General features: G+C 54.6%; 1 protein-coding gene across 1 annotated transcript in view; it reads right to left on the bottom strand.

Annotated features, from left to right (window-relative positions):
- LOC140399549 (uncharacterized) overlaps window positions 1–24,345 on the bottom strand; it is a 74,972-nt gene extending 50,627 nt beyond the window's left edge. Inside the window, 6 exon segments of the mRNA XM_072489093.1 lie at window positions 7,779–7,914; window positions 8,040–8,250; window positions 9,328–9,429; window positions 11,179–11,295; window positions 11,414–11,564; window positions 24,152–24,345. Of these exon segments, the coding sequence (XP_072345194.1) occupies window positions 7,779–7,914; window positions 8,040–8,250; window positions 9,328–9,429; window positions 11,179–11,295; window positions 11,414–11,564; window positions 24,152–24,243 (809 nt within the window). The 5' untranslated portion in view covers window positions 24,244–24,345.
- Window positions 24,346–26,035: the final 1,690 nt, after the last annotated feature.

Here is a 26,035-nt window from a genome sequence, read left to right as displayed (position 1 = left end):
TGTGTAATTCTCGTCGCCACATTATAGGAAGGATGCGATTGCACTGGAGGGGGTGCGGAGGAGATTCACCAGGATGTTGCCTGGGATGGGACGTTTCAGTTATGGAGAGAAGTTGGATAGGCCTGGGGTTGTTTTCTCTCGAGTAGAGGGGGGGGGCGACCTGATCGAGGTGGACAAGATTCTGAGGGGCCCGGACAGGGTGGACAGGGAGCAGCTTAGTTGAAGGGTCAGTCACGAAGGGGGACACAAGTTGAAGGCGAGGGGTGGGAGGTTTAGTGTTGGCCAATGGGGTTAGGAAGGCCGGTCAGGGACTTTCATGCTTCGGTGCAGACTCGATGGGCCGAAGGGCTTTTTCTGCTCTGTATTTTTCTGTGATTCTGTGAACCCTGCCCATAGATCATAGCCAATCCACCTAACCTGCACATCTTTGGACACTAAGGAGCAATTTAACACGGCCAATCCACCTAACCTGCACATCTTTGGACACTAAGGAGCAATTTAGCAATGGCCAATCCACCTAACCTGTACATCTTTGGACACTAAGGGACAATTTAACACAGCCAATCCACCTAACCTGCACATCTTTGGACACTAAGGAGCAATTTAGCAATGGCCAATCCACCTAACCTGTACATCTTTGGACACTAAGGGACAATTTAACACAGCCAATCCACCTAACCTGCACATCTTTGGACACTAAGGAGCAATTTAGCAATGGCCAATCCACCTAACCTGTACATTTTTGGACACTAAGGGACAATTTAACACGGCCAATCCACCTAACCTGCACATCTTTGGACACTAAGAGACAATTTAACACGGCCAATCCACCTAACCTGTACATCTTTGGACACTAAGGGACAATTTAACACGGCCAATCCACCTAACCGGTACATCTTTGGACACTAAGGGACAATTTAACACGGCCAATCCACCTAACCGGTACATCTTTGGACACTGAGGGACAATTTAACACGGCCAATCCACCTAACCTGCACATCTTTGGACACTGAGGGACAATTTAACACGGCCAATCCACCTAACCGGTACATCTTTGGACACTAAGGGACAATTTAACACGGCCAATCCACCTAACCGGTACATCTTTGGACACTAAGGGACAATTTAACACGGCCAATCCACCTAACCTGCACATCTTTGGACACTAAGGGACAATTTAACACGGCCAATCCACCTAACCTGCACATCTTTGGACACTAAGGGACAATTTAACACGGCCAATCCCCCTAACCTGCACATCATTGGACACGAAGGGACAATTTAACACGTCCAATCCCCCTAACCTGCACATCTTTGGACACTAAGGGACAATTTAACACGGCCAATCCACCTAACCTGCACATCTTTGGACACTAAGGGACAATTTAACACGGCCAATCCACCTAACCTGTACATCTTTGGACACGAAGGGACAATTTAACACGGCCAATCTGTCAACCTGCACATCTTTAGACACTAAGGGACAATTTAACACGGCCAATCCACCTAACCTGTACATCTTTGGACACTAAGGGACAATTTAACACCGCCAATCCTCCTAACCTGTACATCTTTGGACACTAAGGGACAATTTAACACGGCAAATCCACCTGACCTGTACATCTTTGGACACTAAGGGACAATTTAACATGGCCAATCCACCTAACCTGTACAAGTTTGGACACTAAGTGACAATTTAACACGGCCAATCCACCTAACCTGTACATCTTTGGACACTAAGGGACAATTTAACACGGCCAATCCACCTAACCTGTACATCTTTGGACACTAAGGGGCAATTTAGCACGGCCAATCCACCTAACCTGTACATCTTTGGACACTAAGGTACAATTTAACACGGCCAATCCAACTAACCTGTACATCTTTGGACACTAAGGTACAATTTAACACGGCCAATCCACCTAACATGTACATCTTTGGACACTAAGGGACAATTTAACACTGCCAATACACCTAACCTGTACATCTTTGGACACTAAGGGACAATTTAACACGGCCAATCCACCTAACCTGTACATCTTTGGACACTAAGGGACAATTTAACACGGCCAATCCACCTAACCTGCACATCTTTGGACACTAAGGGACAATTTAACACGGCCAATCCACCTAACCTGTACATCTTTGGACACTAAGGGACAATTTAACATGGTCAATCCACCTAACCTGTACATCTTTGGACTGTGGGAGGAAACCGGAGCACCCGGAGGAAACCCACGCACACACGGGGAGAACGTGCAGACTCCGCACAGACAGTGACCCAGCGGGGAATCGAACCCGGGGCCCTGGCGCTGTGAAGCCACAGTGCTAAGCACCGTGCCGCCCCGTCTGCCAAGCTTTTGCCCACCTAACCTGTCTATAACCCTCTGTGGACTCTGTGCTGGGCCTCACCACTTGCCCTCACCACTTGCCTCCCCACCAATTTCTGCGTCACCCGCAAAGATTCACCTTCCCCATCCAAGTCATTAATATCTAGCGTGAATAATTGGGGGCCCAGCACGGATCCCTGCGGCACTCCACTAGTTACACATTGCCATCCTGAAAATGTCCTTCTTATCCCAACTCTCAATCAGTTACCTAATCCTCTATCCATGCGAATATCCCCCTCCCTTACACAGTGGGCTCTTAGTTTATTTAATAACTGTTTGTGTGGTATCGATCGAATGAGTTTTGGAAAGTATATTAATCTACTGGCTCTCCCTTATCTACCCTGCTCGTTACCACCTCGAAGAATTCAGGCCTCATTTCCCCTTCATGCTGACTCTACTTGATTCTATTGTACATTTCCAAATGTTCCACCATTACATCCTTTGCTTTGAATTCGAACATTTTCCCGACGCCAGAAGTTTAGCTAAGTGGCGGCTACTTACTTGCTTTTTGCCATCTCCTGTGAACGAATATATGCCATCGGCAGTTTCCCAATCCTCTGGGTCTTTTCCAGAATTAAAGGATTCTTGGAAGATGGTGGGTATATACAACATAGAACAGTCCAGCACAGTACAGGCCCTTCAGCCCACGATGTTGTGCCGACCATTTATCCTAATCTAAGATCAACCTAACCTCCACCCCTTCAACTTACTGCTGTCCATGTGCCTGTCTAAGAGTCGCTTAAATGTCCCGAATGACTCTGACTCCACCACCTCTGCTGGCAGTGCATTCCCCACACCCACCACTCTCTGTGTAAGGAACCTCTGGCATCTCCCCTATACCTTCCTCCAATCTCCTTAAAATTATGTCCCCCTGACAGCCATTGCCGCCCTGGGGAAAGGTCTCTGGCTATTCACTCTATCCATGCCTCTCATCGCCTTGTCCACCTCTATCGAGTCACCTCTCTTCCTTCGTCGCTCCAGTGAGAAAAGCCCAGCTCCCTCTACCTTTCTCCGTAAGACATGCCCCCCAGTCCAGACAGCCTCCTGGTAAATCTCCTCTGCACCCTCTCCAAAGCATCCACATCCTTCCTATGAGGCGACCAGAACTGGACACAATATTCCAAGTGTGGTCTAACCAGGGTTTTATAAAGCTGCAGCAAAACCTCGCGGCTCTTAAACTCAATCCCCCTGTTAATGAAAACTAACACACCAGACGCCTTCTTAACAACCCTGTCAACCTGGGTGGCAACTTTGAGGGATGTATGTACGTGGACCCCAAGATCCCTCCACACTTCCAAGAATCCTGCCTTTAACCCTGTATTCAGCAAACCCCGTATAGAGGGAAATGGGCCAGATGCGGGCAAGTGGGACTAGCTTTGTGATAGAAACTGGGTGGCATGGACAAGCTGGGCCAAAGCGCTCTATGACTCTATTCGCACCAGTCCATCCACTATCTCTGGGACACAACCCCATCAGGTCCAGAGGATTTATCAGCCTACCACCCCATAGTTTCCCTTGTACTTTCCCCCGAATTCCCGAATGACTGTACTTGTTATATATTCCCTCCCCGAAACCCCTTGATTATTTAGTATTTCTGGAATATTATCAGTGTCTCTGGTTCCCCATTATAATTTCCCCAGTCTCATTCTCAAAGGGGCCTGTGTTCACTTTGGCCTCCCTCTTCCTCTTTATATATTTTTTTAAATTCTTGAAACCTTCTTATATATTACTTGCTCGTCTCCCCTCAGATTGTATCTTCTCCCTTTGTAACATTATTTTTTGGTCATCCCATGTTGGTTTTTAAAACTTGCCCACTCCTCCGACTTTCCACTTATCTTTGCCACATTTCTTTCAGTTTAATACTATCCCTTGGGCGGCGCAGTGGGTTAGCATTGCTGCCTCACGGCACCGAGGTCCCGGGTTCGATCCCGGCTCTGGGTCACTGTCCGTGTGGAGTTTGCACATTCTCCCCGTGTCTGCGTGGGTCTCACCCCCACAACCCAAAAGATGTAGGTAGGTGGATTGGCCACGCTAAATTGCCCCTTAATTGGAAAAAACATAATTGGATACTCAACATTGTTTCTTTTTAAAGTTTAATACTATCCTTCACCTCTTTGGTTAACCTTGCTGGATTTATTACCTTCCTAGAATCCTTCTTCCTCACAGGGACATATTTTTGTTCTGAGTCATGAACTATTTTCAGAAACGCCTGCCATTGCAGATCAACCGTCTTTCCTGCTAAACTGCTTTCCCCGTCCACTCCAGCCAACTCTGCCCTCATTCCTTTATAATTATCCTTATTTACTTGTAACACACTTCTTCCTCACCAAGTGTTTCTCGCTCTCAAACAGACTACTAAATTCGACCATCTTATGGTCATCGTTTGCTGGGCGATAGTTTACGCTGAGCTTGTTTAGTAAACCTGCCTGAGCACACATGAAATGAAATGAAACACATCGAATTTAGTAGTCTGTTTGAGGGCAGCATGGTAGCATGGTGGTTAGCACAATCGCTTCACAGCTCCAGGGTCTCAGGTTCGATTCCCAGCTTGGGTCACTGTCAGTGTGGAGTTTGCACGTTCTCCCCGTGTCTGCGTGGGATTCCTCTGGGTGCTCCGGTTTCCTCCCACAGTCCAAAGATGTGCAGGTGAGGTGGATTGGCCGCGATAAATTGCCCTTAGTGTCCAAAATTGCCCTTAGTGTTGGGTGGGGTTACTGGGTTATGGGGATAGGCTGGAGGTGTGGGCTTGGGTAGGGTGCTCTTTCCAAGAGCCAGTGCAGGCTCGATGGGCCGAATGGCCTCCTTCTGCACTGTAAATTCTATGAGTCTATGAGAATGAAATTGTCACGAGTAGGCTTCAAATGAAGTTACTGTGAAAAGCCCCTAGTCGCCACATTCCGGCGCCTGTTCGGGGAGGCTGTTACGGGAATCGAACCATGCTGCTGGCCCGCCTTGGTCTGCTTTCAAAGCCAGCGATTTAGCCCTGTGCTAAACCAGCCCCTCTATTTAGCCCCTCACATTATTAAAATCAAAAATATTATATATATTTATTTTTTAAAAGCACAGTGGTTAGCACTGTTGCTTCACAGCTCCAGGGTCCCAGGTTCGATTTAGAGTACCCAATTCATTTTTTCCAATTAAGGGGCAATTTAGCGTGGCCAATCCACCTACCCTGCATATCTTTGGACTGTGGGGGTGAGACCCACGCAGACACGGGGAGAATGTGCAAACTCCACACGGACAGTGACCCAGAGCCGGGATCGAACCCAGGCCCTCGGCGCCGTGAGGCAGCTGTGCTACTCACTGCACCACCCGCTAAAACCCAAAATAGTCTGATCCCGGGTTGGATCCACAACATATTGTTCTAGGAAGTTGTCCTTAATACACTCGAAGATCTTCTGCATGGCTACATCTACCAATTTGATTTTTCCGACCCACATGAAGATTCAAGTCTCCCATTATTAATGTACTCCTTTTTTGACATGCCCTCATTATCTCCTGTTTTATTCTCCATCCGATAGTATAGCTACTGTTTGGGGTGGGGGAAGGGGGCTATAGTGTCTTCTTCGCCTTGTTATTTCTTACCTCCACCCATAAGGGTAGCACGGTAGCGCTGCTGCTTCACAGCGCCAGGGTCCCGGGTTCGATTCCCGGCTTGGGTCACTGTCTGTGCGGAGTCTGCACGTCCTCCCCGTGTGTGCGTGGGTTTCCTCCGGGTGCTCCGGTTTCCTCCCACAGTCCAAAGATGTGCAGGTTAGGTGGATTGGCCGTGCTAAATTGTCCGTTAGTGTCCAAAGATGTACAGGTTAGGTGGGTTGGCCGTGTTAAATTGTACCTTAGTGTCCAAAGATGTACAGGTTAGGCGGGTTGGCCATGCTAAATTGTCCGTTACTGTCCAAAGATGTACAGGTTAGGTGGATTGGCAGTGTTAAATTGTCCCTTAGTGTCCAAAGATGTACAGGTTAGGTGGATTGGCCGTGCTAAATTGTCCCTTAGTGTCCAAACTTGTACAGGTTAGGTGGATTGGCCGTGTTAAATTGTCCCTTAGTGTCCAAAGATGTGCAGGTTAGGTGGATTGGCCGTGTTAAATTGTCCCTTAGTGTCCAAAGATGTGCAGGTTAGGTGGATTGGCCGTGTTAAATTGTCCCTTAGTGTCCAAAGGTGTACAGGTTAGGTGGATTGGCCGTGCTAAATTGTCCCTTAGTGTCCAAAGATGTACAGGTTAGGTGGATTGGCCGTGCTAAATTGTCCCTTAGTGTCCAAAGCTTGGCGGGGTGGGGTGGTTACGGGGAACGTGCAGGAGAGTGGGTTAAGATTAGGGAGTGCTGGTGCAGTCGATGGACCAAATGGCCCAATATTTCTTTTGCAAGACCATTGTCGTAATGTTATGTATTAGGAAGCAAGCCCGTGGGGGTGAGTATGGGTGTGACTAGTTTAATTGAATCGGAGACGGGTCAAAACATTAATAAATTATAACGAACAGAGCCAAGATGGAGAGCCATGGAAACAGCGCAAATGGAAATTTACATTTGGAAGGTAAGGGAGGTGGCTTGAAGTTAATTATGATGGGAAGAGGAACTTCTGAAGAATCGTCGAAACAATATCGTGGAAAAGCAAAGCAGAAAGTGACACTGGTGACTGTGGTGTGTGGCTGGGGGATGGCGAACAAGGTTTCATGCTGAAACCAGATCTGCGATCACCAGTTTGCCGAGAGAGTATTTTGTGTAAGATTCCTTCGAGAACAGCAGGCACTGTGCGGCAACGTTACTGCAATTTGCCATAACAATTGGTCTGAGAGTCACTTATCTTGACTTCAGCAAACTCCTCATTATACGCAAATTGCAAAAGCATTGTGGCAGCAGATTCGGGTCACCTAGTAATTATCATAATAATAATCATCTTGATTCTCACAAGGAGGCTCACATTAACGCTGCGATGAAGTTACTGGGAAAATCCCCTCGTCGCCACATTCCGGCGCCTGTCCGGGTACACAAAGGGAGAATTCAGAATGTCCGATTCACCCAACAACACGTCTTTCGGGACTTGTGGGAGGAAACCGGAGCTCCCGGAGGAAACCCACGCAGACACGGGGAGAACGTGCAGACTCCGCACAGACAGTGACCCAAGCCGGAATCGAACCTGGGACCCTGGAGCTGTGAAGCCACAGTGCTAACCACTGTGCTACCATCACCTCCCATGCCGGAGCGGTATCGGGACAGTCACATCCCCCCCGTACCGCAAAGTTCTGCAGTCTCTCACTATTTGAACACAGTACCGCGATCTCACTCGGATTCTGTCCAGCTGCACCAACCATGCCCGACTTTCACAGTCAACTCCCCTTGCAGTGGGTGGGACACAGAGCTGTTAACCGAGGCCTCTTCCCCTTACCTGGCAGTCTGGTACCTCTCCGATTCCAGGAACGACTGGTTGCCCTGCTCTCCTGCTGAGCCACCGAAGCCCTGCTGGCTGACCGTGTACGGTCGCTTCTGGATGTTGAACTTGACTCCTCCGCTGCCCGGAGCCTCTGAAATCACAACAGAGACGGTGTCAGCCTCGGGCCGCAGTGGACGACGGCGGCGCGGTGGTCATGGTCCTCCAGCCCCGAGGCACCGCGTGACCTCAATCTGGGCACCACCCAACCCCGCTTACGTTTCATCCGCTGCCAGAGCTGCTGCCCTTTCTTCCCCTTGCCCTCTGGGTAGGTGCCCTGCTGCGGGTGGTGCTGCTGCGTGGCCGCCTGTTGCTGCTGCTGCTGCTGGCTGGAGCTCGGGCCTCCTGGCGCGTGCTTCTGCGGCTGCTGGCTGCCTGCGCCCTGTGTGCTGGCGTAGTGCGGGCCGTCTTCCAGGCCAGGGACTGGAGGCTGGAGGGGTCGGACAGAGAGAGGCAGGAGAGAGCTTCAGTCTGAGGGCATTTCTTAAAGGATCACAGTGCGATCAAGAAGCGAGACACAAGGCCCAGGCTTCCTCAGAAGTCAAACCCCTCCATCCAAGAATCAGACAAGCGAACCTTCTTGGAATTGCTTCCAATGCAAATGTGACCCTCATTGAGTGAAGGAGCGGTCACAGCATTTCAGGCGCAGTCTCACCAACACCCTGTAAGGTGATAGCGAGACATCTTTACTGTTCTTTATAATCTTTATTATAATCTTTATTATTGTCACAGCAGGCTTACATTAACACTGCAATGAAGTTACTGGGAAAATCCCCTGGTCGCCACATTCCGGAGCCTGTACACAGAGGGAGGAATTCAGAATGCCCAATTCACCTAACCTGCACGTCTTTCGGGAGGAAACCGCAGCACCCGGAGGAAACCCACGCAGACACGGGGGGGGGGGAAGAACGTGCAGACTCCGCACGGACAGTGACCCGAGCCGGGAATCGAACCTGGGACCCTGGAGCTGTGAAGGCAACCGTGCTAGCCACGGTGCCGCCGCTTTCTCCCCCAGTTTGCCTGCGGTCCAGTTGGGGGTCTCCTTATCGGAGTCATTGACATCGACTGTAAACGGTGAAGGCCCCAGCACTGGCTTTGTGGAACAGCTGCCCGCCCGGGTAAATATCCCCAGTATTCTAGCCCCCTGTATCCCGTTAGGGAGCCGATCCTCTGGGTCCCGTGCCCGTATGTCACCCCAACCTCGTGGACTCTCTTGTTGGGCGGTCGCCATGACTGCGTGCCTAGTGGAGATGCAAACATAGCCACCCTCCTAGCAGCACCCTCAAAGAAACTAAATACTCTGATCAAATACAATTCCCACCTTCGCAAGCCCACGTCAATACCACCCGACTGAGTAATGATTGTCTCAATGTCCTGCTACTACTCTCTAGCTCACCGCTACGGGTGACAGATGGGAGACAAACTAGTCTATAATTTCCTGTCTTGAATCGAGGTGTGTGAGGGGAGGGGAAGGCGAGGTTAGGACGGGGCTGTGTCTGACACATACCTGTGTGTGGTTACTGCCGTGCTGTGATACCTGCTGACCTGGCTGTGTCCCCGGGTAGGAGCCCTGCACGTTATACTGACCCTGGTATCCCGAATACATGTTCTGCAATGACACAGGGTGGGGGAGACGAGATCAAAGACGATTTACTGCAGATTATTTAAAAGATACAACGGGCCTAGCAGATAGTGGCGGTGTTGCCGGAGTGGTCATCCAGAGCCTCACGCTCTGGAGACACGGGTACGAAGCCCACCACGACCGATGGTGGAAATTGAAGTCGAATGATGACGATTATCATCACAGCCCATCCGGTTACCCACGTTCCTTTTGCGAGGGAAATCTGTCGGCCTGAGCTGGCCTGGCCGACATGCGACTTCAGACCCTACTCTTGGCCGACTCTCTCAAATGGGTGATCGTGCTGCCCGGGTTCAAGGGCAATTAGGGACGGGCAACACATGGTGACCACGCCAGCTCCGTCCACATCCCGCGGAAGAATAAAGCGAAGGAAAACCTGCGCACGGACTCAGCTTGGACAGAAAATGCATCCGAGTTCCAGATTGCGTGGTCAGAGGCAAGACTAGCTTCACAGGACATACAGTGCAGGAGGCCATTCGGCCCATCGAGTCTGCACCGACCCACTTAAGCCCTCACTTCCACCCTATCCCCGTAACTCAATAACCCCCCCCCCTAACCTTTTTGGGCAATTTATCACGGCCAATCCACCTAACCTGCACATCTTTGGACTGTGGGAGGAAACCGGAGCACCCGGAGGAAACCCACGCACACACAGGGAGGACGTGCAGACTCCGCACACAGAGTGATCCAGCGGGGAATCGAACCCGGGGACCCTGGAGCTGCGACGCCACAGTGCTAACCACTGTGCTAAAATGCCACCCACTCAGTGAACCGAGAACTGCTGATGCTTGTATTTAAGAGCTGGGATTTCCCCCAAAAGACCTCTGCGGCCCAATTTGGCAATTCAACCAGAGCGCGCACAATCGGGATGGGGAACTGATGGCTTTTTCTTCTCTCTCGCTCTCTCTTCCTCCCTCTGTGTGCCCTCTTTCAGCCAGCTGGGGACTCGCGAGGAGGGGCAGAGAACAGGGGACAGTAAAGTCAGATCTTTCAGCACCGAAGCGGGCAAAAGCTTTTGCACAAAGAGCGATGGCACTCTCATCGGCAAACATGAATGGGGGGCCAGACCAACTACTGAGGGTAGCTGAATATTGCTCAAAGGGGAGACAGGCTGTCAAAGCTTTTCGTCCTGCACTCATCAGGACAAACACAAGAATTCCAAATTTCAGAGGATGACAACGGTTTGCACGACAGAAGGCCGTGGATTGGTTAGCTCGGATTGGCTGAGGTGTCGCCGTGGAGAATGCAAGGGTCCAAGGTCATTAAAAAGTAGGTGCAAGGGGCAGCACGGTGGTTAGCACTGCTGCCTCACGGCACTGACGACCCAGGTTCGATCCCGGCTCTGGGTCACTGTCCGGGAGAGTTTCCACATTCTCCCTGTGTCTGCGTGGTTCTCACTCCCAAAACCCAAAAGATGTGCAGGGGTAGGTGGATTGGCCACGTTAAATTGGAAAAAACGAATTGGGCACTCTGAATTTTTTTTTTAAAGTAGGTGGAAAGCCTGCACGTGTACCTTTAGTTTGCAGAGGATGGGTCTCAGCGGATGAATATACGGTGCAACTAGCAAGCGGGAATGAACAACAGTACGAGCTCAAACCTCTCCACCCCAGGCACTATCTCCCAACATCGAGGGGCTGCAATAGGCGGAGAGTTGTAATGAGCACACTCACTCTGCATCCAGCGACTGTAATGGGGAGAGCGGATCAGGAGAGTACTCACCATTTGATAGGGGCTGTAATAGGGGTAGGAGTAATTGTAGTTGTACTGCTGATACCACTGCTGGTAGTACTGCTGCATGGCCGACGGATCGGAGTGCTGAGCCAGATACTGGGGACTCTGTGACCAAGGAAGGAAGACGTTACGACGGAGCACAGAAGGCAGGCGCCCGCACTCACACACCCGACATCCTCCCGCCGCTCCCCAACTCCCTCCCTCCCTCCGTCACTCCCGTTACCTGCGCAGTTCCCTGTCCGCCTGGCGCCCCAGGCTGTGTGCTGGCTTTGTGGATGCTGGCCAGAGCCTGCCGGGCCTTCTCCCATTCCGGGTTCTCCTGCTTTCCCGAACTTTCCGCCGGGCCGCTGGTGGAAGAGCTGTACTGCTGAGCCCTAGGGGAGGAGGAGAGTGGGAGCGAGGGAAGAAGGACACAACAGCTCATTGCTCCACGCACAAGGTAACAGGAAGATGAAGGAAAAACCGATTCTGTTTCAATGAATTTACGATCCGATAGCTCAGCACGGAGCAGATAGACAGCATCACCATCTACGTGGGGACTGAGTGTGTGTGTGGGGGGGGGGGATAGGGACAGCTCTCTCCTGTACGTGGACACAGAGTGTGTGTGTGTGGGGGGGGATAGGGACAGCATCACCATCTACGTGGGGACTGAGTGTGGGGGGGATAGGGACAGCATCACCATCTACGTGGGGACTGAGTGTGGGGGGATAGGGACAGCTCTCTCCTGTACGTGGACACTGAGTGTGTGTGTGTGTGTGTGTGTGTGTGTGTGTGTGTGGGGGGGATAGGGACAGCTCTCTCCTGTACATGGACACTGAGTGTGTGTGTGGGGGGGATAGGGACAGCTCTCTCCTGTACGTGGATACTGAGAGTGTGTGTGTGGGGGGGAGGGATAGGGACAGCTCTCTCCTGTACGTGGACACTGAGTGTGTGTGTGTGTGGGGGGGGGGGGGATAGGGACAGCTCTCTCCTGTGCGTGGACACTGAGAGTGTGTGTGGGGGGGATAGGGACAGCTCTCTCCTGTACGTGGACACAGAGTGTGTGTGTGTGGGGGGGGATGGGGACAGCTCCCACCTGTACGTGGACACTGGGAGTGTGTGTGTGGGGGGGGATAGGGACAGCTCTCTCCTGTGCGTGGACACTGAGAGTGTGTGTGGGGGGGGGGGGGATAGGGACAGCTCTCTCCTGTACGTGGACACTGAGAGTGTGTGTGTGGATAGGGACAGCTCTCTCCTGTACGTGGACACTGAGAGTGTGTGTGGGGGGGATAGGGACAGCTCTCTCCTGTACGTGGACACTGAGAGTGTGTGTGTGGATAGGGACAGCTCTCTCCTGTACGTGGACACTGGGAGTGTGTGTGTGTGGGGATAGGGACAGCTCTCTCCTGTACGTAGACACTGAGAGTGTGTGTGTGGGGGGGATAGGGACAGCTCTCTCCTGTACGTGGACACTGAGTGTGTGTGTGTGGGGGGGGGGATAGGGACAGCTCTCTCCTGTACGTGGACACTGAGAGTGTGTGTGTGTGTGGGGATAGGGACAGCTCTCTCCTGTACGTGGACACTGAGAGTGTGTGTGTGTGGGGGGATAGGGACAGCTCTCTCCTGTACGTGGACACTGAATGTGTGGGGGGATAGGGACAGCTCTCTCCTGTACGTGGACACTGAGTGTGTGTGTGTGGGGGGGATAGGGACAGCTCTCTCCTGTACGTGGACACTGAGTGTGTGTGTGTGGGGGGGATAGGGACAGCTCTCTCCTGTACGTGGACACTGAGAGTGTGTGTGTGGGGGGGATAGGGACAGCTCTCTCCTGTACGTGGACACTGAGAGTGTGTGTGTGTGTGGGGATAGGGACAGCTCTCTCCTGTGCGTGGACACTGGGAGTGTGTGTGAGTGTGGGGGGGATAGGGACAGCTCTCTCCTGTACGTGGACACTGAAGAGTGTGTGTGGGGGGGATAGGGACAGCTCTCTCCTGTACGTGGACAATGAGTGTGTGTGTGTGGGGATAGGGACAGCTCTCTCCTGTACGTGGACACTGAGTGTGTGTGGGGGGGGGAGATAGGGACAGCTCTCTCCTGTACGTGGACACTGAGTGTGTGTGTGTGGGGGGGGGATAGGGACAGCTCTCTCCTGTACGTGGACACTGAGTGTGTGTGTGGGGGGGGGGATAGGGACAGCTCTCTCCTGTACGTGGACACAGAGTGTGTGTGTGTGGGGGGGGATAGGGACAGCATCACCATCTACGTGGGGACTGAGTGTGGGGGGATAGGGACAGCATCACCATCTACGTGGGGACTGAGTGTGGGGGGATAGGGACAGCTCTCTCCTCTACGTGGGGACTGAGTGTGTGTGTGGGGGGGGGGATAGGGACAGCTCTCTCCTGTACGTGGACACTGAGAGTGTGTGTGTGGGGGGGATAGGGACAGCTCTCTCCTGTACGTGGACACTGAGAGTGTGTGTGTGTGGGGGGGATAGGGACAGCTCTCTCCTGTACGTGGACACTGAGTGTGTGTGTGTGGGGGGGATAGGGACAGCTCTCTCCTGTACGTGGACACTGAGTGTGTGTGTGTGGGGGGGATAGGGACAGCTCTCTCCTGTACGTGGACACTGAGAGTGTGTGTGTGGGGGATAGGGACAGCTCTCTCCTGTACGTGGATACTGAGAGTGTGTGTGTGTGGGGGATAGGGACAGCTCTCTCCTGTACGCGGACACTGAGAGTGAGTGTGTGTGTGTGGGGATAGGGACAGCTCTCTCCTGTACGTGGACACTGAGAGTGTGTGTGTGGGGATAGGGACAGCTCCCTCCTGTACGTGGACACTGAGAGTGTGTGTGTGGGGGATAGGGACAGCTCTCTCCTGTACGTGGACACTGAGTGTGTGTGGGGGGGATAGGGACAGCTCTCTGCGGTACGTGGACACTGAGAGTGTGTGTCTGGGGGGGATAGGGACAGCTCTCTCCTGTACGTGGACACTGAGTGTGTGTGGGGATAGGGACAGCTCTCTCCTGTACATGGACACTGAGTGTGAGTGGGGGGGATAGGGACAGCTCTCTGCAGTACGTGGACACTGAGAGTGTGTGTGTGGGGGGGATAGGGACAGCTCTCTCCTGTACGTGGACACTGAGTGTGTGTGTGTGGGGGGGATAGGGACAGCTCTCTCCTGTACGTGGACACTGAGTGTGTGTGTGTGGGGGGGATAGGGACAGCTCTCTCCTGTACGTGGACACTGAGAGTGTGTGTGTGGGGGATAGGGACAGCTCTCTCCTGTACGTGGATACTGAGAGTGTGTGTGTGTGGGGGATAGGGACAGCTCTCTCCTGTACGTGGACACTGAGTGTGTGTGTGTGAGTGGGGGATAGGGACAGCTCTCTCCTGTGCGTGGACACTGAGAGTGTGTGTGTGTGTGGGGGATAGGGACAGCTCTCTCCTGTACGTGGACACTGAGTGTGTGTGTGAGGGGGGGATAGGGACAGCTCCCTCCTGTGCGTGGACACTGAGAGTGTGTGTGTGTGGGGGGGGGATAGGGACAGCTCTTTCCTGTACGTGGATACAGTGTGTGTGTGGATAGGGACAGCTCTCTCCTGTACGTGGACACTGAGTGTGTGTGGGGATAGGGACAGCTCTCTCCTGTACTTGGACACTGAGTGTGTGTGTGTATGGGGGGGATAGGGACAGCTCTCTCCTGTACTTGGACACTGAGAGTGTGTGTGAGGGGGGGATAGGGACAGCTCTCTCCTGTGCGTGGACACTGAGTGTGTGTGTGTGGATAGGGACAGCTCTCTCCTGTACGTGGACAGAGTGTGTGTGTGTGTGTGGGGATAGGGACAGCTCTCTCCTGTACGTGGACACTGAGTGTGTGTGTGTGTGTGTGGATAGGGACAGCTCTCTCCTGTACGTGGACACTGAGTGTGTGTGGGGATAGGGACAGCTCTCTCCTGTACATGGACACTGAGTGTGTGTGGGGATAGGGACAGCTCTCTCCTGTACGTGGACACTGAGAGTGTGTGTGTGGGGGGGATAGGGACAGCTCTCTCCTGTACGTGGACACTGAGAGTGTGTGTGTGGGGGGGATAGGGACAGCTCTCTCCTGTGCGTGGACACTGAGAGTGTGTGTCTGGGGGGGATAGGGACAGCTCTCTCCTGTACGTGGACACTGAGTGTGTGTGGGGATAGGGACAGCTCTCTCCTGTACATGGACACTGAGTGTGAGTGGGGGGGATAGGGACAGCTCTCTGCAGTACGTGGACACTGAGAGTGTGTGTGTGGGGGGGATAGGGACAGCTCTCTCCTGTACGTGGACACTGAGTGTGTGTGTGTGGGGGGGATAGGGACAGCTCTCTCCTGTACGTGGACACTGAGTGTGTGTGTGTGGGGGGGATAGGGACAGCTCTCTCCTGTACGTGGACACTGAGAGTGTGTGTGTGGGGGATAGGGACAGCTCTCTCCTGTACGTGGATACTGAGAGTGTGTGTGTGTGGGGGATAGGGACAGCTCTCTCCTGTACGTGGACACTGAGTGTGTGTGTGTGAGTGGGGGATAGGGACAGCTCTCTCCTGTGCGTGGACACTGAGAGTGTGTGTGTGTGTGGGGGATAGGGACAGCTCTCTCCTGTACGTGGACACTGAGTGTGTGTGTGAGGGGGGGATAGGGACAGCTCCCTCCTGTGCGTGGACACTGAGAGTGTGTGTGTGTGGGGGGGGGATAGGGACAGCTCTTTCCTGTACGTGGATACAGTGTGTGTGTGGATAGGGACAGCTCTCTCCTGTACGTGGACACTGAGTGTGTGTGGGGATAGGGACAGCTCTCTCCTGTACTTGGACACTGAGTGTGTGTGTGTATGGGGGGGATAGGGACAGCTCTCTCCTGTACTTGGACACTGAGAGTGTGTGTGAGGGGGGGATAGGGACAGCTCTCTCCTGTGCGTGGACACTGAGTGTGTGTGTGTGGATAGGGACAGCTCTCTCCTGTACGTGGACAGAGTGTGTGTGTGTGTGTGGGGATAGGGACAGCTCTCTCCTGTACGTGGACACTGAGTGTGTGTGTGTGTGTGTGGATAGGGACAGCTCTCTCCTGTACGTGGACACTGAGTGTGTGTGGGGATAGGGACAGCTCTCTCCTGTACATGGACACTGAGTGTGTGTGGGGATAGGGACAGCTCTCTCCTGTACGTGGACACTGAGAGTGTGTGTGTGGGGGGGATAGGGACAGCTCTCTCCTGTACGTGGACACTGAGAGTGTGTGTGTGGGGGGGATAGGGACAGCTCTCTCCTGTGCGTGGACACTGAGAGTGTGTGTGGGGGGGATAGGGACAGCTGTCTCCTGTACGTGGACACTGAGTGTGTGTGTGTGTGGGGGGGATAGGGACAGCTCTCTCCTGTACGTGGACACTGAGAGTGTGTGTGTGGGGGGGATAGGGACAGCTCTCTCCTGTACGTGGACACTGAGTGTGTGTGTGTGTGGGGGGGATAGGGACAGCTCTCTCCTGTACGTGGACACTGAGAGTGTGTGTGTGGGGGGGATAGGGACAGCTCTCTCCTGTACGTGGACACTGAATGTGTGGGGGGATAGGGACAGCTCTCTCCTGTACGTGGACACTGAGTGTGTGTGTGGGGGGGATAGGGACAGCTCTCTCCTGTGCGTGGACATTGAGAGTGTGTGTGTGGGGGGGATAGGGACAGCTCTCTCCTGTACGTGGACACTGAGAGTGTGTGTGTGGGGGGGATAGGGACAGCTCTCTCCTGTGCGTGGACATTGAGAGTGTGTGTGTGGAGGGGATAGGGACAGCTCTCTCCTGTACGTGGACACTGAGAGTGTGTGTGTGGGGGGGATAGGGACAGCTCTCTCCTGTACGTGGACACTGAGTGTGTGTGGGGATAGGGACAGCTCTCTCCTGTACATGGACACTGAGTGTGTGTGTGGGGGGGGATAGGGACAGCTCTCTCCTGTACGTGGACACTGAGAGCATGTGTGTGGATAGGGACAGCTCCCTCCTGTACGTGGACACAGTGTGTGTGTGTGTGTGGGGGGGATAGGGACAGCTCTTTCCTGTACGTGGATACAGTGTGTGTGTGGATAGGGACAGCTCTCTCCTGTACGTGGACACAGAGTGTGTGTGTGTGGGGGGGATAGGGACAGCTCTCTCCTGTACGTGGACACTGAGTGTGTGTGTGTGGGGGGGATAGGGACAGCTCTCTCCTGTACGTGGACACAGTGTGTGTGGGGATAGGGACAGCTCTCTCCTGTACATGGACACTGAGTGTGTGTGTGTGTGGGGATAGGGGCAGCTCTCTCCTGTACATGGACACTGAGTGTGTGTGTGTGGGGGGGATAGGGACAGCTCTCTCCTGTACGTGGACACTGAGAGTGTGTGTGTTAGTGGGGGATAGGGACAGCTCTCTCCTGTACGTCGACACTGAGTGTGTGTGTGTGTGTGTGGGGATAGGGACAGCTCTCTCCTGTACATGGACACTGAGTGTGTGTGGGGATAGGGACAGCTCTCTCCTGTACATGGACACAGTGTGTGCGTGTGTGGATAGGGACAGCTCTCTCCTGTGCGTGGACACTGAGAGTGTGTGTGTGTGTGTGGGGGGGATAGGGACGGCTCTCTCCTGTACGTGGACACTGAGAGTGTGTGTGTGTGGATAGGGACAGCTCTCTCCTGTACGTGGACACTGAGAGTGTGTGTGTGGGGGGGATAGGGACAGCTCTCTCCTGTGCGTGGACACTGAGTGTGTGTGTGTGGGGGGGATAGGGACAGCTCTCTCCTGTACGTGGACACTGAGAGTGTGTGTGTGTGTGGGGGGGGGATAGGGACGGCTCTCTCCTGTACGTGGATACTGAGAGTGTGTGTGTCGGGATAGGGACAGCTCTCTCCTGTACGTGGACACTGAGTGTGTGTGTGTGTGGGGGGGATAGGGACAGCTCTCTCCTGTACGTGGACACTGAGAGTGTGTGTGTGTGTGTGTGGATAGGGACAGCTCTCTCCTGTACGTGGACACTGAGTGTGTGTGTGTGGGGGGGATAGGGACAGCTCTCTCCTGTACTTGGACACTGAGAGTGTGTGTGTGGGGGGGATAGGGACAGCTCTCTCCTGTACTTGGACACTGAGAGTGTGTGTGAGGGGGGGATAGGGACAGCTCTCTCCTGTACGTGGACACTGAGAGTGTGTGTGTGTGTGGGGATAGGGAAAGCTCTCTCCTGTGCGTGGACACTGAGAGTGTGTGTGTGGGGGGGATAGGGACAGCTCTCTCCTGTGCGTGGACACTGAGTGTGTGTGTGGGGGGGATAGGGACAGCTCTCTCCTGTACGTGGACACAGAGAGTGTGTGTGTGTGTGTGGGGGGGATAGGGACGGCTCTCTCCTGTACGTGGACACTGAGAGTGTGTGTGTGGGGATAGGGACAGCTCTCTCCTGTGCGTAGACACTGAGAGTGTGTGTGTGGATAGGGACAGCTCTCTCCTGTACGTGGACACTGAGTGTGTGTGTGTGTGGGGGGGATAGGGACAGCTCTCTCCTGTACGTGGACACTGAGAGTGTGTGTGTGGGGGGGATAGGGACAGCTCTCTCCTGTACGTGGACACTGAGTGTGTGTGTGTGGGGGGGATAGGGACAGCTCTCTCCTGTACGTGGACACTGAGAGTGTGTGTGTGGGGGGTTAGGGACAGCTCTCTCCTGTACGTGGACACTGAGAGTGTGTGTGTGTGGGGGGGGATAGGGACAGCTCTCTCCTGTACGTGGACACTGAGTGTGTGTGTGTGGGGGGGATAGGGACAGCTCTCTCCTGTACGTGGACACTGAGTGTGTGTGTGTGGGGGGGATAGGGACAGCTCTCTACTGTACGTGGACACTGAGAGTGTGTGTGTGGGGGATAGGGACAGCTCTCTCCTGTACGTGGATACTGAGAGTGTGTGTGTGTGGGGGATAGGGACAGCTCTCTCCTGTACGTGGACACTGAGAGTGAGTGTGTGGGGGGGGGGGATAGGGACAGCTCTCTCCTGTACGTGGACACTGAGAGTGTGTGTGTGTGTGGGGATAGGGACAGCTCTCTCCTGTACGTGGACACTGAGAGTGTGTGTGTGGGGATAGGGACAGCTCCCTCCTGTACGTGGACACTGAGAGTGTGTGTGTGTGGGGGATAGGGACAGCTCACTCCTGTACGTGGACACTGAGAGTGTGTGTCTGGGGGGGATAGGGACAGCTCTCTCCTGTACGTGGACACTGAGTGTGTGTGTGGATAGGGACAGCTCTCTCCTGTACGTGGACACTGAGTGTGTGTGTGTGTGTGGGGGGGATAGGGACAGCTCTCTCCTGTACTTGGACACTGAGAGTGTGTGTGAGGGGGGGATAGGGACAGCTCTCTCCTGTGCGTGGACACTGAGAGTGTGTGTGTGTGGGGGATAGGGACAGCTCTCTCCTGTACGTGGACACTGAGTGTGTGTGTGAGGGGGGGATAGGGACAGCTCTCTCCTGTGCGTGGACACTGAGTGTGTGTGGGGATAGGGACAGCTCTCTCCTGTACTTGGACACTGAGTGTGTGTGTGTATGGGGGGGATAGGGACAGCTCTCTCCTGTACTTGGACACTGAGAGTGTGTGTGAGGGGGGGATAGGGACAGCTCTCTCCTGTACGTGGACACTGAGTGTGTGTGTGAGGGGGGGATAGGGACAGCTCTCTCCTGTGCGTGGACACTGAGAGTGTGTGTGTGTGGGGGATAGGGACAGCTCTCTCCTGTACGTGGACACTGAGTGTGTGTGTGAGGGGGGGATAGGGACAGCTCTCTCCTGTACTTGGACACTGAGAGTGTGTGTGAGGGGGGGATAGGGACAGCTCTCTCCTGTGCGTGGACACTGAGAGTGTGTGTGTGTGGGGGATAGGGACAGCTCTCTCCTGTACGTGGACACTGAGTGTGTGTGTGTGTGTGTGGATAGGGACAGCTCTCTCCTGTACGTGGACACTGAGTGTGTGTGTGTGTGTGGATAGGGACAGCTCTCTCCTGTACGTGGACACTGAGTGTGTGTGGGGATAGGGACAGCTCTCTCCTGTACGTGGACACTGAGTGTGTGTGTGTGTGTGTGTGGATAGGGACAGCTCTCTCCTGTACGTGGACACTGAGTGTGTGTGGGGATAGGGACAGCTCTCTCCTGTACATGGACACTGAGTGTGTGTGGGGATAGGGACAGCTCTCTCCTGTACGTGGACACTGAGAGTGTGTGTGTGGGGGGGATAGGGACAGCTCTCTCCTGTACGTGGACACTGAGAGTGTGTGTGTGGGGGGGATAGGGACAGCTCTCTCCTGTACGTGGACACAGTGTGTGTGTGGATAGGGACAGCTCTCTCCTGTACATGGACACTGAGTGTGTGTGGGGATAGGGACAGCTCTCTCCTGTACATGGACACTGAGAGTGTGTGTGTGGGGGGGGGATAGGGACAGCTCTCTTCTGTACGTGGACACTGAGAGCATGTGTGTGGATAGGGACAGCTCCCTCCTGTACGTGGACACAGTGTGTGTGTGTGTGGGGGGGGGGGGATAGGGACAGCTCTTTCCTGTACGTGGATACAGTGTGTGTGTGGATAGGGACAGCTCTCTCCTGTACGTGGACACTGAGTGTGTGTGTGTGGGGGGGATAGGGACAGCTCTCTCCTGTACGTGGACACTGAGTGTGTGTGTGTGGGGGGGATAGGGACAGCTCTCTCCTGTACGTGGACACTGAGAGTGTGTGTGTGAGTGGGGGATAGGGACAGCTCTCTCCTGTACGTGGACACTGAGAGTGTGTGTGTGGGGGGGATAGGGACAGCTCTCTCCTGTACGTGGACACTGAGAGTGTGTGTGTGAGTGGGGGATAGGGACAGCTCTCTCCTGTACGTGGACACTGAGAGTGTGTGTGTGTGAGTGGGGGATAGGGACAGCTCTCTCCTGTACGTGGACACTGAGTGTGTGTGTGTGTGTGTGTGTGTGTGGATAGGGACAGCTCTCTCCTGTACATGGACACTGAGTGTGTGTGTGAGGGGGGGATAGGGACAGCTCTCTCCTGTACGTGGACACAGTGTGTGTGTGTGTGGGGGGGGGGATAGGGACGGCTCTCTCCTGTACGTGGACACTGAGAGTGTGTGTGTGTGTGGATAGGGACAGCTCTCTCCTGTGCGTGGACACTGAGAGTGTGTGTGTGTGTGTGGGGGGGGGATAGGGACGGCTCTCTCCTGTACGTGGACACTGAGAGTGTGTGTGTGTGGATAGGGACAGCTCTCTCCTGTACGTGGACACTGAGTGTGTGTGTGTGTGTGGGGGGGATAGGGACAGCTCTCTCCTGTACTTGGACACTGAGAGGGTGTGTGAGGGGGGATAGGGACAGCTCTCTCCTGTGCGTGGACATTGAGAGTGTGTGTGTGGGGGGGATAGGGACAGCTCTCTCCTGTGCGTGGACACTGAGAGTGTGTGTGTGTGTGTGGGGGGGGGATAGGGACGGCTCTCTCCTGTACGTGGACACTGAGAGTGTGTGTGTGTGAATAGGGACAGCTCTCTCCTGTACGTAGACACTGAGAGTGTGTGTGTGGATAGGGACAGCTCTCTCCTGTACGTGGACACAGTGTGTGTGTGTGTGGGGGGGATAGGGACAGCTCTCTCCTGTACTTGGACACTGAGAGTGTGTGTGTGGGGGGGATAGGGACAGCTCTCTCCTGTGCGTGGACACTGAGTATGTGTGTGTGGGGGGGATAGGGACAGCTCTCTCCTGTACGTGGACACTGAGAGTGTGTGTGTGGGGGGGATAGGGACAGCTCTCTCCTGTGCGTGGACACGGAGTGTGTGTGTGTGTGTGGGGATACGGACAGCTCCCACCTGTACGTGGACACTGGGAGTGTGTGTGTGGGGGGGGGATAGGGACAGCTCTCTCCTGCACGTGGACACTGGGAGTGTGTGTGTGGGGGGGATAGGGACAGCTCTCTTCTGTACGTGGACACTGAGAGTGTGTGTGTGGGGGGGATAGGGACAGCTCTCTCCTGTACGTGGACACTGAGTGCGTGTGTGTGGGGGGGATAGGGACAGCTCTCTCCTGCACGTGGACACTGGGAGTGCGTGTGTGTGGGGGGGGGGGATAGGGACAGCTCTCTCCTGTACGTGGACACTGGGAGTGTGTGTGTGTGTGGGGGGGGATAGGGACAGCTCTCTCCTGCACGTGGACACTGGGAGTGTGTGTGTGTGTGGGGGGGGGATAGGGACAGCTCCCTCCTGCACGTGGACACTGGGAGTGTGTGTGTGTGTGTGGGGATACGGACAGCTCCCTCCTGCACGTGGACACTGGGAGTGTGTGTGTGTGTGGGGATACGGACAGCTCTCTCCTGTACGTGGACACTGGGAGTGTGTGTGTGTGGGGGCGATAGGGACAGCTCTCTCCTGCACGTGGACACTGGGAGTGTGTGTGTGTGTGTGTGTGTGTGTGGGGATACGGACAGCTCCCTCCTGTACGTGGACACTGGGTGTGTGTGTGTGTGTGGGGATACGGACAGCTCCCTCCTGTACGTGGACACTGGGAGTGTGTGTGTGTGTGTGTGTGTGTGTGTGTGTGGGGGGGGATACGGACAGCTCCCTCCTGTACGTGGACACTAGGAGTGTGTGTGTTTGTGGGGATACGGACAGCTCCCTCCTGCACGTGGACACTGCGAGTGTGTGTGTGTGTGTGTGTGTGTGTGTGTGTGTGTGGGGGGGGATACGGACAGCTCCCTCCTGTACGTGGACACTGGGAGTGTGTGTGTGTGGGGGGGGATACGGACAGCTCCCTCCTGTACGTGGACACTGGGAGTGTGTGTGTGTGTGTGTGTGTGTGTGTGTGTGTGTGGGGATACGGACAGCTCCCTCCTGTACGTGGACACTGGGAGTGTGCGTGTGTGTGTGTGGGGATAGGGACAGCTCCCTCCTGCACGTGGACACTGGGTGTGTGTGTGTGTGGGGATACGGACAGCTCCCTCCTGTACGTGGACACTGGGAGTGTGTGTGTGTGGGGACACGAACAGCTCCCTCCTGCACGTGGACACTGGGAGTGTGTGTGTGTGGGGACACGAACAGCTCCCTCCTGCACGTGGACACTGGGTGTGTGTGTGTGTGTGTGTGTGTGGGGATAGGGACAGCTCCCTCCTGTACGTGGACACTGGGAGTGTGTGTGTGTGTGGGGATAGGGACAGCTCCCTCCTGTACGTGGACACTGGGAGTGTGTGTGTGTGTGTGTGTGGGGATACGGACAGCTCCCTCCTGTACGTGGACACTGGGAGTGTGTGTGTGTGTGTGTGGGGATACGGACAGCTCCCTCCTGTACGTGGACACTGGGAGTGTGTGTGTGAGGCGAGACGGACAGCTCCCTCCTGTACGTGGACACTGGGAGTGTGTGTGCGTGTGTGTGTGTGTGTGTGTGTGGGGATACGGACAGCTCCCTCCTGCACGTGGACACTGGGTGTGTGTGTGTGTGTGTGGGGACACGAACAGCTCCCTCCTGCACGTGGACACTGGGTGTGTGTGTGTGTGTGGGGACACGAACAGCTCCCTCCTGTACGTGGACACTGGGAGTGTGTGTGTGTGTGTGGGGACACGAACAGCTCCCTCCTGCACGTGGACACTGGGTGTGTGTGTGTGTGGGGACACGAACAGCTCCCTCCTGCACGTGGACACTGGGTGTGTGTGTGTGTGTGTGTGGGGACACGAACAGCTCCCTCCTGTACGTGGATACTGAGAGTGTGTGTGTGTGTGTGGGGGGATACGGACAGCTCCCTCCTGTACGTGGACACTGGGAGTGTGTGTGTGTGTGTGTGTGTGTGTGTGTGGGGATACGGACAGCTCCCTCCTGTACGTGGACACTGGGTGTGTGTGTGTGAGGCGAGACGGACAGCTCCCTCCTCTACGTGGACACTGGGAGTATGTGTGTGTGTGTGTGTGTGGGGACACGAACAGCTCCCTCCTGAACAGCCCACTGCTATTCTCACCACTGCGCCGCCTGTGTGGCCTGGTTTCCGATCCAGGCCTGGCTCTGGTTGCTGTGCTGCTGCTGTTGTTGCTGCTGCTGCAAGGTGGCCATGTCTGCCGGGGCAGTCACTGCCTGCTGCCGCACCCCGTTCGCGCCCTCCACTTTCGAACGCTCACGGTCCACAGTCCCACAGACGCACGCTGCCTTGCACACGGTCGGCTACAACAAGAGACAGAAAGGTGTTACGTCTCTCGTCAAATCCTCGCAGAACGGCTCCCAGAATGCCCCACACGAGAATTCGTCGCTAGCGTGCGAAGGCTGCAGAAAGGATGGTCCCAGGGGTGAGCAGCATCAGTTGCGGTGGGTTGGGTCGTGCCAGATGGTTGGATGGGGATGGGCAGGGAGTGAGCCTGGATAGGGCACCCTATCCGAGTGGCGTCCTCCTGCACTGTGGAGGTTCCACGATAGATTGGAGGCTGGAATGGTTATCCAGCGAGGACAGAAAGATCGACACACATTCGATCGAGGTGGTGAAAATAAGGACATGGCGCGACGACACGTGGCAACCCTTTCCAGCGGCAAGCGCCTGGGGAAGGGGACAGCAGCGACGAAAGGGGATTGGGAACATAAGTGGAGGGCATGGGGAGGAGGGACACCATTTACAGGTGGCCTCTGCTTCTGGTCGGCAGTACGCTGCCCCAAGGGGGGGGTGAGGGAGGGGCAGGTAAACCAAAATCAGGCTCCCTGGCACTGTGAGGCAGCCGGGCTCGCCACTGTGTGACCGAGCAGACCCTCTCTCCCTCCCAGATACACTCCCCCCCCATGTTGTCTCTCTCTCCCCATGTTGTCTCTCTCTCCCCATGTTGTCTCTCTCTCCCCCATGTTGTCTCTCTCTCTCCACCATGTTGTCTCTCTCTCTCCCCCATGTTGTCTCTCTCTCCCCCATGTTGTCTCTCTCTCCCCCATGTTGTCTCTCTCTCTCCCCCATGTTGTCTCTCTCTCCCCCATGTTGTCTCTCTCTCCCCCATGTTGTCTCTCTCTCTCCCCCATGTTGTCTCTCTCTCCCCCATGTTCTCTCTCTCCCCCATGTTGTCTCTCTCTCTCCCCCATGTTGTCTCTCTCCCCCATGTTGTCTCTCTCTCCCCCATGTTGTCTATCTCTCCCCCATGTTGTCTATCTCTCCCCCATGTTGTCTCTCTCCCCCATGTTGTCACTCTCTCCCCCATGTTGTCTCTCTCTCTCCCCCATGTTGTCTCTCTCCCCCATGTTGTCTCTCTCTCTCCCCCATGTTGTCTCTCTCCCCCATGTTGTCTCTCTCTCTCCCCCATGTTGTCTCTCTCTCTCCCCCATGTTGTCACTCTCTCCCCCATGTTGTCTCTCTCTCTCCCCCATGTTGTCTCTCTCCCCCATGTTGTCACTCTCTCCCCCATGTTGTCTCTCTCTCTCCCCCATGTTGTCTCTCTCCCCCATGTTGTCTCTCTCTCTCCCCCATGTTGTCTCTCTCTCTCCCCCATGTTGTCACTCTCTCCCCCATGTTGTCTCTCTCTCTCCCCCATGTTGTCTCTCTCCCCCATGTTGTCTCTCTCCCCCATGTTGTCTCTCTCTCCCCCCATGTCTCTCTCCCCCATGTTGTCTCTCTCTCCCCCATGTTGTCTCTCTCCCCCATGTTGTCTCTCTCCCCCATGTTGTCTCTCTCCCCCATGTTGTCTCTCTCCCCCATGTTGTCTCTCTCTCCCCCATGTTGTCTATCTCTCTCCCCCATGTTGTCTCTCTCTCTCCCCCATGTTGTCTCTCTCTCCCCCATGTTGTCTCTCTCTCCACCATGTTGTCTCTCTCTCTCCCCCATGTTGTCTCTCTCTCCCCCATGTTGTCTCTCTCTCTCCACCATGTTGTCTCTCTCTCT

This window comes from Scyliorhinus torazame, chromosome 23 (genome assembly GCF_047496885.1).
Source record: "Scyliorhinus torazame isolate Kashiwa2021f chromosome 23, sScyTor2.1, whole genome shotgun sequence".
Classification (NCBI taxonomy): Eukaryota; Metazoa; Chordata; class Chondrichthyes; order Carcharhiniformes; family Scyliorhinidae; genus Scyliorhinus; species Scyliorhinus torazame.
The sequence above is the reverse complement of the archived record's forward strand: the minus strand, read 5'-3'. Positions and strand labels throughout refer to the sequence as shown.